Source organism: Camellia sinensis, chromosome 2, assembly GCF_055761805.1.
Source record: "Camellia sinensis isolate YWXY chromosome 2, ASM5576180v1, whole genome shotgun sequence".
NCBI classification, from domain to species: Eukaryota; Viridiplantae; Streptophyta; class Magnoliopsida; order Ericales; family Theaceae; genus Camellia; species Camellia sinensis.
In genome coordinates this window covers 188,479,328-188,490,706 of record NC_138962.1, presented here as the reverse complement: position 1 = coordinate 188,490,706, position 11,379 = coordinate 188,479,328, and the positions used below count along the sequence as shown (strand labels likewise).

At 36.3% G+C, this 11,379-nt stretch overlaps 1 protein-coding gene across 1 annotated transcript; it reads right to left on the bottom strand.

Annotated features, from left to right (window-relative positions):
• Positions 1 to 318: 318 nt before the first annotated feature.
• Positions 319 to 6,285, bottom strand: LOC114297258 (rac-like GTP-binding protein RAC2). The gene is made up of 7 exons (XM_028241656.2): positions 5,878 to 6,285; positions 5,625 to 5,712; positions 4,616 to 4,725; positions 4,417 to 4,480; positions 3,482 to 3,546; positions 3,077 to 3,142; positions 319 to 661 (listed from the first exon to the last, which is right to left on the bottom strand). The coding sequence occupies exons 1-7, from the start codon at positions 5,977 to 5,979 to the stop codon at positions 563 to 565; spliced, it is 594 nt and encodes a 197-aa protein (XP_028097457.2). The 5' UTR covers positions 5,980 to 6,285; the 3' UTR covers positions 319 to 562.
• Positions 6,286 to 11,379: the final 5,094 nt, after the last annotated feature.

Sequence of the window (11,379 nt, the reverse complement as noted above, 5' to 3'; positions counted from 1 at the left end):
CTTTTGAAATTTAGAGAAAATACAACAAGCTTCACATATTTGACATAATTACACTAACTTCCTTTTTGATACGGCTTTACGAATTTGTTTGTCATAATTACATTTTATTTATTTTTCCTTTCTTTTGTAAATTCCTTCTTGAATTTATATAATCTAAACACAGCCTAAATAGGCGATCCACCTTGGATCAAGATTATAACCAACATTTTAATCATTAAAACATGGTTTGTATCCAGTGTCCAGACCGGCAAAAAAAAACACACACACATGGTGTGTATATTCACCATAGTAAACATGAACAAACATGATCAAATGCAATTGACAGATAAATCAACCTCGTTAACTATACAAAATAACACAAGGCAAACTGGTATATTACATCCCACAAAACAAAATCAAAAATCAAAAATAAAAAAAAAAAAAATTTAAAAAAACCCCACTCATATTCGACAAAAAAGGGAAAAAAAAAATGGACAGAAAACATCTTCAGATAGAGAGAAGGAAAAGGGAGTCCATCTTCATCATGAATAGAGCATCATCATTATCACATTAGTTAATACAGTTAAAGTACACTGCAGGCTCTCTGTTTCCTCTTCTTTCTCTTTGGTTTTGGAGGCTGTAGAACCACCTTGATTGCAACATCAAAGACAGCCTTCACATTCTGCATTTTCAAAGGAAAATATTAGTTTAACCAATTGCAATTCACACCGGACTTTGTGGAAGTATAAATTGTAATGGTTACCGTCCTATAATTCTGTTTTCTTTCAACAGTCATCTTAATAGCCAGTTCAAAAGTGCGATAACTCATTTCAAAATGTTTTAGTTTTAAATGTAGCCTTGTTCAAATGATGCTTTTATTATTGTTAATAGCAAAAATCCAAAGCTTGTGTTAGATCAATGTTACCTAGAACGCGGATCGTTCTGGTATGAGGAATGAAACATGCTCTAAAATGTGCCACGATAAGAATAGAATTCTTAATTTGACATCCCATATAGTATAGTGTATTTTTCTTCAAATTAATCATTCAACAATACGGTTCTATGAGTATTATGACCCATTGTTCCACACATTTTTAAATCCAAAACTCTACTCCATCTAGATTTTAGTTTATTATATTTGACTTTTACGTAGAGATGGCAATTTCAACCCGGCCCGACGGGGACCCGACCCCCCGACCCCGATTAGAATGGTTTTTCCCCGAAAAATATCCCCGTGGGGACGGGGATGGTATTCAAAATTGAACCCCCGATCAGTTTCGGGCCGGGGACGGGGATAGCTTTCACAGCCCCGGACCCGGCCCGTCCCCGACCCCCGACCCCGACCCCGACCCCGGCCCCATTTCCCCGATGTAAAATTACTGTTATGCCCCTCTGTATATATATATATATATAAAAATCAAATCTTAAAACATAAAACACTCTCATCGTCTCTGTTATGCCCCTCTCTCATCTCTTTCTGGGTCTCTCTCTCTCTCTCTAACCCTCTCATCACCACCACCGATCGATCTCCCTCCCATCACCGATCGATCTCCCTCCCTCCGATCGATCTCCCTCCCTCCGTTGTAAGCATCGTCAAACACACTACCGCCGCTGTTCGCGAGAAGAAGAGGGCAGAGAGTGGGCCAGAACTGTCGCCGTCCACCGCCGCTGTTCGCGACCCCCGCTGTCGGCGACGCCAACGCCGCTGTCCGCGACATCACCGCTGCTGTCTTCCCTCTACTCTCTTCTCGCCTCTCTCTCCAGATTCTCTCTCTCCTTCCCCCTCTAGATCTAGGGTTTCGAACCCCTAGATCTGTGTTTTTTGATCTGTGATGTTGAAAATGGTATGTCTCTGTTTGTCCAATTTTTTTTTTTTGATCTGTGAGTGGATCTGTTGATAGTGTATGTATGTATATGGCTCCATTTTTTTTGATCGGAGATGCAGATGGTGTATGTATGAATATGTCTCTATTTGTGATGTTGTTGTTGTTGTTGATGATGTTGTTGATAGTGTATCTGTTGTTGATGATGATGTTTTTGGGCCGGGGAATTTTCGGGGTCGGGGAAACCCGATCCCCGTTGGGGGCGGGGATGGGGACGTTGATAGGTTCCCCGTCGGGGATCGGGGCCGGGGACGGGGAGGTTTTTACAATCGGGGATCGGGGACGGGGAGTGTGATCCCCGGCCCCGGCCCGGCCCGTTGCCATTCCTTTTACCCTATTGAAGAAAGCTTTTAATGAAAAATATAGTAAAAATTATGGGATCAATTTGGGTCGCTAAATTCACACTTTTGGAACAAAATTGTACTATGTTTTGAAACGTAATTTGTTGGGATGTTAGCATTTTCTGGTAACACTAGTTTGAATCAGAGATTTGTGTAGGGAATTGGAAAAAGAAAAGGAAAGGGAAAGGGAAAGGGAAAGGGAAAGGCAAGTGAAATGTGAAATTCTTTCTCCATTTCCCTGGCCTTTTCCTTTACACTTTTCAAATCCCCATCCAATTCAATGATCCAAATACAACCAAAAAGGATTTATAGCAGAAGGATAAAGTTATCCTACTTGATTTCATGGATCTATAGGTTCATTTCTTTATAGTGTCTCCACGTTAGCAAGTTGAGACCCTTATTATTCCTCAAGTGCATGTGCAAATAAGAACAACTTGAAGACAAGACTACTTTGATAAGATTAGTATTAATCTTCAATATTTTGATCATGTTTTAGTTCATTGATTTCAGTACATTTTACTGGTGAGGTTATTCATATACAAAACAAGAATTGCCTCAATTGGAAGTCTTTTTTTCTTCTTTTTATTTTTATTTTTATCTTAACCGATATAGATGCCCATAATATAGATATAAGGGTAGTATTTAAATTATAAATTAGCCTCAATCGCTATCAGCTATCAATGTTGGCAGTATTTAAATTATTAATTAGCCTCAATCGCTATCAGCTATCAAGGTCATATACTCAATGCACTATTGCAAAATGTTATTGATTAGTGGTTTCCAACACCGCACAAATTTGCAGGTGTTAGATATGCCAATTGTAGACTTTGGTCTTCATGAAATGTTTAACATGTAAGTAATTACGATACAAACCTGCTGCGTCTTGGAGCTGCACTCTACATATGCCACGGCTCCTATTTGCTTCTTTAGTTCTTCACCCTGCAATCAAAAATTTAGGAAACCAAAAGTTAAAACTCTCCAATTCTACAACATTGAGTTGTTTTTGTCTTCTAAAACCGGCATTTTACCAGTTCTTTGGTAGATGAGAATGAGGAGCTGAGGGAATCGAGACAATGACAAAGTTACATGTGGAGCTAATTGTTACTAGAGTTGATTGTGAGTTAATTTCAATTAAATCAAAAGAATATTGAAGAAAATATGTTATGTACAAGATTCCAAACATTAGCTTCCTCATTTTCTTGGAAAAACAACAATAAGTGCCAAATTATAATCTTGCAAATTGAAGTATAATTCGTTTTTGGAAGGATGAGTGCATACCTGTGCTGTAGAAATTGTACATGCACCGGGATAATCAATCTGGAACTGCTTGTCTTCTCTCAAATCTGCCATTTGAGTGACCAATTTTAGACACCAGAAGGCGCACACACACACACTGAAGGAGAGAGCTCAGTGTTGGCCTCTACTTCACATCTCATAAATCACCAAAGTAGGCGGCTGAGTTCATGTCCTACTTCAATTCTTATGCGTATACATATGTGCAAATCAACTCCTAAACTAAAACCTTAATTTCAGTTGTTCTTACAACCATACAGAAATTAATACATATTCATAGTGTGTATCGTGTACGTGTCACATATATGCATGTACAAATCATTTCTTCATTTAAATGCAACCTATCACTATCATATTGGGGCCTCTAAAAAAAAAAAGGAGAGAAGGAGCTTTATCACTCTTCTAAGGAAATTGTGGTCGCTGTTTGCACTGCACTTTCAGTTGAAAAAAGAAAAAGAAAAAAGGAAGGCATAGAAGAGAAGGGACTTGGGGTCGCTTTTGCATCTCAAATGGCACTATTTTGCACTTTAAGTTGCAAAAAAGGTGTCTTTTTGGTAACTTCTAGCGCAAAAAACGGCAACATTTTGGGGCGTAGCAGTGCTGCTGCAGCGACGAGAAGGAGGAAGAACTTTATCACTTTTCACTTTCTTAGTTCTTCCAGAAAAATGCGCTCAATTACTGAGCCCGTTGGGAAACTTCATTGAAAAGCAAAAGACACGTTTTTAGCAGCACATATCATGGACTTGGATAGGGATTTGGAAAGGTAAAGAGAAAATGTGAGACAAATATAAATGAAAAATAAGCTAAAATTTTTTCTTCATTTCTCTTTCTTTTTCCAAATCCCTACCTAAATCATGATCTAAACACAGCCTAACAAAAGCAATGAAATCATGTACTAGGAGCCAGAAAACATTACTTACCAAGTTTGGTCCCCACTAGAACAATGGGCACTGATGGAGCATAATGTCTTAGCTCAGGGACCCACTTCTCAGGCAGAAAGCAAAAGAAAGAAGACAAAGAGATATGATGTAAAGAACATTATTGAAATGATAAAATAGAAAAGATCAACCACCACAATTGATGGATTAGATTGAAAGACAGAGCAAAAAGAAGCTTTACTTTCTTTGATATATTCTCAAAGCTAGGCCTACTTATTAGAGAAAAGGCAAGGAGGAAAACATCAGCTCCTCTATAACTAAGAGGCCTCAGTCTGTTATAGTCTTCTTGACCTGCAATTTAACAGTTGAAAAAACATAGAAATTTTAGAACTTTGCCACTCATTTCAGTAACATTGTTGACTACTTGATAACTTCATTTCTAATCTATGGATTAGTCGACAAGCAAAAAGAATCAGTATATCATTGTTTGTGTTACCTTTACTCTTCTAAATGTTTAAAATATCCGTGTCCAATGCTCGACAATTGAGTAAGGGTATGAAATATGTATCCGACAGGTGAATTAGCTGAATCGAATACTTAGACACATACCCACACCCATCATATGTACCCAGATGACATGGATCTTTGTTAATTCCGGCATAATGGCTATAACTTATATACCAAGTAGTATAATTACCAGAGCCGGAGAAGCAAAATAAATTACCAAAGTAATATCTGTCAAAAACAAATAATAAGGAATACTTCATTGCTTAAAATGGTGCTTGACTAGCTTTTTGTTTTTTCCTTTCAAATTTCAATCGACTCTATGACAGATTTTAGTCTTTTTCAGGTTATTAAATTCCACAAAAAATCGTTATATGCTTTATTTGCTGCTGAGGATAGAGAAGTATAAAAATTGAATGGACCAACAATTTATGGTCAGCATTTCCCATCTCTTCCTCCATGTTCTCGCAATTGAAATTGAAACAGATTAACTAGGAAGAATATCACATTGAAGAATCAGATGATTAAGCCTTGAAATCTTTCAAATATTTTCAACACCTAGGTTTTTTTCCTATCACTTTGATCATGCATGAAATAATGAGTTGGTGATAGCTCAAGCCTAATATGACACCCATGAACAATGAAAAAGAGACAGCAATTGCAGAAACAAAAATCTAAAGGCAAAGATACATAGACATTACACAGAGAGAGAGAGAGAGAGAGAGAGAGAGAGAAGGGGACAATACCAGCAGTATCCCAGAGACCCAGATTTACAGTTTGTCCATCAACCATGACATTGGCACTGAAGTTGTCAAAAACAGTTGGAACATAATCCTAGCAATAGGAAAAAAAAAATTAAATGAAAAACAAACACACACAAAGAAAACCCAAAAGAAATTTAAAGAGATTGATAGAAACAAAAACAAAAGCAAAAACAAAAACAAAAACACATTAATTGGAAAGAGTTTTTTTTTTTTTTTTTTTTTATAAAAAAAGTACAGTTGGGAAAGTGTTGCTGGTGTAGGAGATGAGAAGGCAAGTCTTCCCAACAGCTCCATCTCCTACTGTAACGCATTTGATGAACTTTGTAGTGGTAGCCATCTCATTCTTGTCCCTCCAAAAACAATCCCAAAACACTAAAAAGCTTTTTCTGTCACTTCAAACACTATTAAAAATTTGTGGGATGAGAAGTTGAAGCGATGGAGGAGAATCTAAGAACCCTTTTGAGAGTGAGTGAGTGAGTGAGAGAGAGAGGGAGAGAGAGAGAGCTCTGTGTGTTCTCTTCTCTCTGCCTGTGAATGGTAGTGTCTAAAAATTTGTAGTGGGAAAGAGGGAAGGTGGGAGCAGAGAAAGGCAAAATGAATGTTGCCTTTTTGGAATTGTCATTCTAAAAAAAAAAAAAAAAAATCAAATTTTTGTTTCCAAAATTTCTAACTATATACGATTCAAAAGTCATTTTAAAAATTATTTCTAAATTTCATAACTAAGCACACAATTTAAAATTTAAAATTAAATTCTTTTTAAATTTTTTTTTAAAAAGAATTAATCAAATATTTTTTTATTTTATTTATTAAAATTATTTTTAGAATGATAATTTGAGTGTGAAACTGTATTTAGAGTTATGAGTTGAGTTTTAAAAAGAAGAAATTTGTTTGGTTATGAAAAGAGTTTTGAGTAGTATTTTTTAATTTGCATTGTATTTTATACAATTATGCGCTGTATTTTTTTAAAACATTTGAAAAGAGTTTGGTTATGAATTTTGAAAAAAAAAATTCAATTGAGTTTTGAGTTATATATTTAACTATGAATTTTAAAAATAATTTTTGAATTGAGTTTTGAGTTATGGATTTGGTTATGATTTGAGTGTGGAGTTGTGTTTCAAGTTTAAAATATTTAAAAAATAAAATATTTAAAATTAAAAAATATTTAAAATAAAAAATAAAATTTTCTTAAATATTTTTAAATATTAAAAAAAACAAATCTACAAAATTTCAAAATATAACTCAAAATTTAAAAATTCAAAACTCAAAATTTTTTTCAAAATTCAAAATTAAATAATTTAAAATTCCTTTTAAAACTCATGTAATCAAATAAAATTTTTTTTTTTCAAAACTCACCTCACAACTTTATACTTAAATTATAACTGGTCAATCTAAAAAAAAAATCGAACGGACCGGAAAATTTTCTGTGAACATTTTCTTGAGCTGTCAGGGAGGCAAAAAGGGCAATGCCAAAAAATAAATAAATAAATAAAAAGGGCAGAAAGGCCCAAAACGAAAGCATTTTTTTGGGCATGTACGTATGGACACGCGCTCACACAGCCCTCGTGCACCCAAGCCAAGGCTCACCAATAAGCGCGGTTGTAAAATTCAGCCCTCGTTTCGCATGTCAAAATTTGGAATTAAAATGTTAAAATAGTTATAAAATGTTAAAATAAAATATGATATTTAAATTCTAATTATTGTATTTTTTTTATAAAATTTAAAAAATAAAAAAATTCATTCCAAATAAGACTTTTTAGTTCCAAGCTAATCAAAAAGACAACTCACATCTCAAACGAAGACTTAGGTTGGAATAATTTAATTTATTAAAAAATAAAATAGTTTAAAAAATTAATAAAAAAATATCACATTTAAATTATAATTATTTTATTTTTGGTTTCAAAAAATTACAAAAAGATCATAAGTTTTTTCCAAATAATTTTTTTTTATCAAGTTAAAATAATCGAAAAGTCAAAAAATCAAGCTAAAAAAATTCTTTTAAAACAGAGGCTTAAACTCATTTATTTCGGGTTTTTTTTTTTTTTTGGCAATCTATTAAATAATCAAAAAATTAAAAAATTATTACAAAAAAAATAATTTTTTTTCTATATTTTTTATATACGTCTTTTTGTAAAAAATAAAATAATTAATTTCCAAAATAATCCTTAATAAGGAAAAATGCTAGGTAATAATTTTATTTTTTTATTTTATTTTTTCATTTTAAAATACAATTGAGTGAGTTTTATATAAATTTATGAATGTTGACCCAATTTCTTTTTGGGAAGATAGTAAAAAGTGACTTTTTGACTTTTAACCAAGCTTTTGGCTTTTTTAGACAAATGATTTGGGAAGTTGGTAAAAAGTGACTTTTTGACTTTTTTGATTAATGTTTGTTTATGATGTCAAATCATAATAAAATGACTAAACTACCCCCATTTATTTAAAATATTTAGAATTTCACCTATGCAACACATTTTGACCCATGAGGGGTAAAATTATAATTTCACCGTTGGCTAAAAACCAACTTCCCAAATGAAAAAAAAGACAAAAAAACTAACTTTTGACTTTTGCTACTAACCAAAAAAAGTGGCTACAAACCATGTTGCCAAAATAGGCGTCTAGGATTATGTAAAGAATTGCTCTTTAATAGTTCAAGTTAAGGTTGGTTTTAAAAGCGAGTTTTTTAGTATTTTTTAAAAAAATTTTGTTAAAATTTAAAGTGAATTAAATTTAAGGCTAAGTTTGGCATCTCATAAAAAATTCAAAAAGTCAAAAAGTCACTATCCTATTTGTACGGGGAGGAAATAATTCTCCTCGTATAATCCTGTTGACCAAGTCCACGCTCCTCCGTACGACGTCGCTTTGTCACCTGAAAACACAAACGTGAGCTAGCCGGCGGGTGTGTGCCGGAAACCTCTCCGATGCCTAAGTCAGAAAACTTGAAAAATAGACAAAGCTCTAAGTTCTCAGAAAGATCGTGTTCAATTACCTCCTCCAAGGTGATGCTTGTGAGCTTTTATAAGTTTCATATGGCACAATCCTAGTAGGACTTGTATTTCTCCATACAGAGTCCTCCTAGGATTCAATCTCTTAAGGATAATGCTTATCCTTTTACACCCTCCCCCACTGCTTAAACCAAGTGGGATGGTTTTCTTTACGGCCGAACTTCCTTTTGACCGAAGTAAACTTGGCTATACCGAGCCACAGAAGGCCGAACTATCCTTAGTTCGGTCTTCTCCTCCAACTCGTTACTTCGGCTGCCCTGTTCGACCTTGATGCGCTTAGATCAAACTTCCAAGTAACAAGTTCGGACCGACCTAACCAATATAAGTCACGACCGGACTAATTCCGACACCGGCCTTCTTAGAACATACTGCGACCGGACTAACTCTGAGACCGGCCTAACTGTGAATTGCCTCCAGACCGGAGTAATTTTACTCTTCCTCGGGCTGAAGTAACGATCTCTTCTTGAACCGGAGTAATTCCGTCTCCTTGGGCCGAAGTAGCTTTGTCTTCCCAAGGCCGGAGTAATTTTGCCCTTCTGGGCCGGAGTATTCTGTATGGCCTTTTTACCTAGTCCACTGCGTTTTGGGCTTCAAAGCTCAACTTGCAGCTCGGCCCAATCTTTCCCAAAAATTACCCTCTCAATTGCCCCTTAATTCCATCTGCATAGCATGATTGGGATTACCAGTCCACTGGCCGAGCTAGTGTCGTTTTAAGCTTCTCCAGCCGAGCTAAAAAATACTTTAGCCTCTCCAGCCGAGCTAAAAACTCTCGAATTTTAAGCCGAGCTAACTTTACTCCTGGCCATGTTTTGTCCGGTCAAAAACGTCTCTTCAATCATAAGGTCTGTAACGCTTCCCATTCTTATGACACGTGGCATGTTTTGGTTGGCTAAGGACGGCTGTCACGCCGTCTTCGTGCTCCGTGATTTTGAAACAGTTCCCGCTTCTTCCTTTCCTTTTCCCTCTCTCATATTTCACAAAACATCCTTTCCTTTCTGAAACCTTCACCTGTATTCACATTCCCTATCTTCTCTCTCTGTCTTCATTTCTTTGCTTCCAAATCCGTGCTTTTCGTTGCTGCTACTGTTCCACCTTTAGCTTCTTCTACTCTAATCTGGTGAGTAAGCCTACCCTTTCTTGCTTTTTTGGTTGTTCTTCCATCTGTTTTTGTTTTGTATGCTTTTTGTGAACATTTTTCTCCTTCTATCTGCTTGGCTTTTGTACTTTTTTATGAAGAAACCAGTAGAACTCTATGTATGTATGAACTATTTCGTAGAAAAATAGTCTTAGATCCAAAATCACCTAGCAACCGGACTAGGAAACTGTTTGTGTTATGTATGTGGATAGATTCAGAACGTAACCGAACTAGAACTTGTAGGAATATCAGTAGTTTCTTCTGACCCACTCTAGCCAAGATAAGTTCACCGAACAAGCTTGCCCATACCGAACTAGGTACTTCGGTCTATAACCGAGCTAAGATTTTAGGGCTAAGCCGGCTTTCTTAGTTCTCAAACCGAACTCAGAAAGCCGCCCCTAAGAGCTCAACCGAAGTAATTATACTGTAATCGTTTTAGGCCTTGGGACTAAACCAGCTTTCTTAGTTTTTTAGACCGAACTCAGAAAAGCTGCCCCTAGACGTTAAACCGGTCTAAACTGCTCAAAACCGAGCTAAGAAACCTTCTGATGAGCCAAGGTAGATCCAGTCAACTAAGCCGAAGTAGGATTTGTATATCTTGCTTATAATTTGTAGCGCGGTCCAACGATCTGTGCTTAACCCCCTTGCTTTCTACTTTGCAGACTTAGGTTGCCCAGGCACTCCTGCGTGTGCTAAACCGAGCTACTGAGCCAAAATTTTGTACCGAAATAACTTATCCATAATTTATACAACAAATGGGTAAGTATAGATATTTAGTCGAAACCCCTGGTGGCATGGCCGAATTCAGGCAGGACTACCAGATTCCTGATGATGTCCAACTGGAGTTGGCCAAGAAAGATGCTACTCCCTGGGACAATGAAGGCTTCGTCCCTTTCACCCTTCAATCCATAATAGAGACCGGACTACGGTTTCCTGTCCAGCCGTTAATTTGCGAATTTCTTAGACAGACTAGGTTATGTCCCACCCAACTATCCACCAACACATATCGTATTATAATGGGGATAGCCGCATTAAACCATCAAACCGGACTAAATCTTGGCCTAGCCGAAATATTCCATCAGTATTCCATCGGTTCGAAGAATGCTGGGTGGGTCTACTACCTTAGAATTCGTCGCCGTCGAGAGAAGATAATTAAACATACTCCGGATAAAGATCTAAATGATGATGATTTCTTTTGGGTCTCTGGGAACTTTGAGGATTTTCAAGCTCAAATTCCTGGCCGACCTATAAATTGGAAAATGGGAGAGCCAGGTAATTTTACTTTGGTCTTCTGCTTCGTAAGTTATCTCGGTTGTTTAGTCTACTAGCCGAACTAACACTTCTCTTTTTTTTGCAGATTTTGCCCATCTCCATTCCCTGTATAGCTATCCTAACCTCGGAGTCTTGCGAGCCGCTTTTCGGGTTAAAGAAAGGGATTGGGCCAAGCTTCTAAATTTCGAACCGACCTACCGTTACAGCGGTCGACGGAAAGCAAAGGTGACTGACTTCCTTCTTGAAGAGGCACCGGAACCGGACCCAACTTTGCCCGAGATAAGACTTGTTCCATTAACCGCTGAGGAAGAAATGGCAAAGAAGAGCA

Excerpts from the sequence above, each read along its gene's own strand:
- LOC114297258 (XM_028241656.2), bottom strand. The coding sequence starts at position 5,979 with ATGGCTACCACTACAAAGTTCATCAAATGCGTTACAGTAGGAGATGGA. Across the intron at positions 4,481-4,615 it reads TTGAGAATATATCAAAGAAA|TGGGTCCCTGAGCTAAGACA; the intron begins GTAAAGCTTCTT and ends CTGCCTGAGAAG. Across the intron at positions 3,547-4,416 it reads TCTAGTGGGGACCAAACTTG|ATTTGAGAGAAGACAAGCAG; the intron begins GTAAGTAATGTT and ends CTCAAATGGCAG.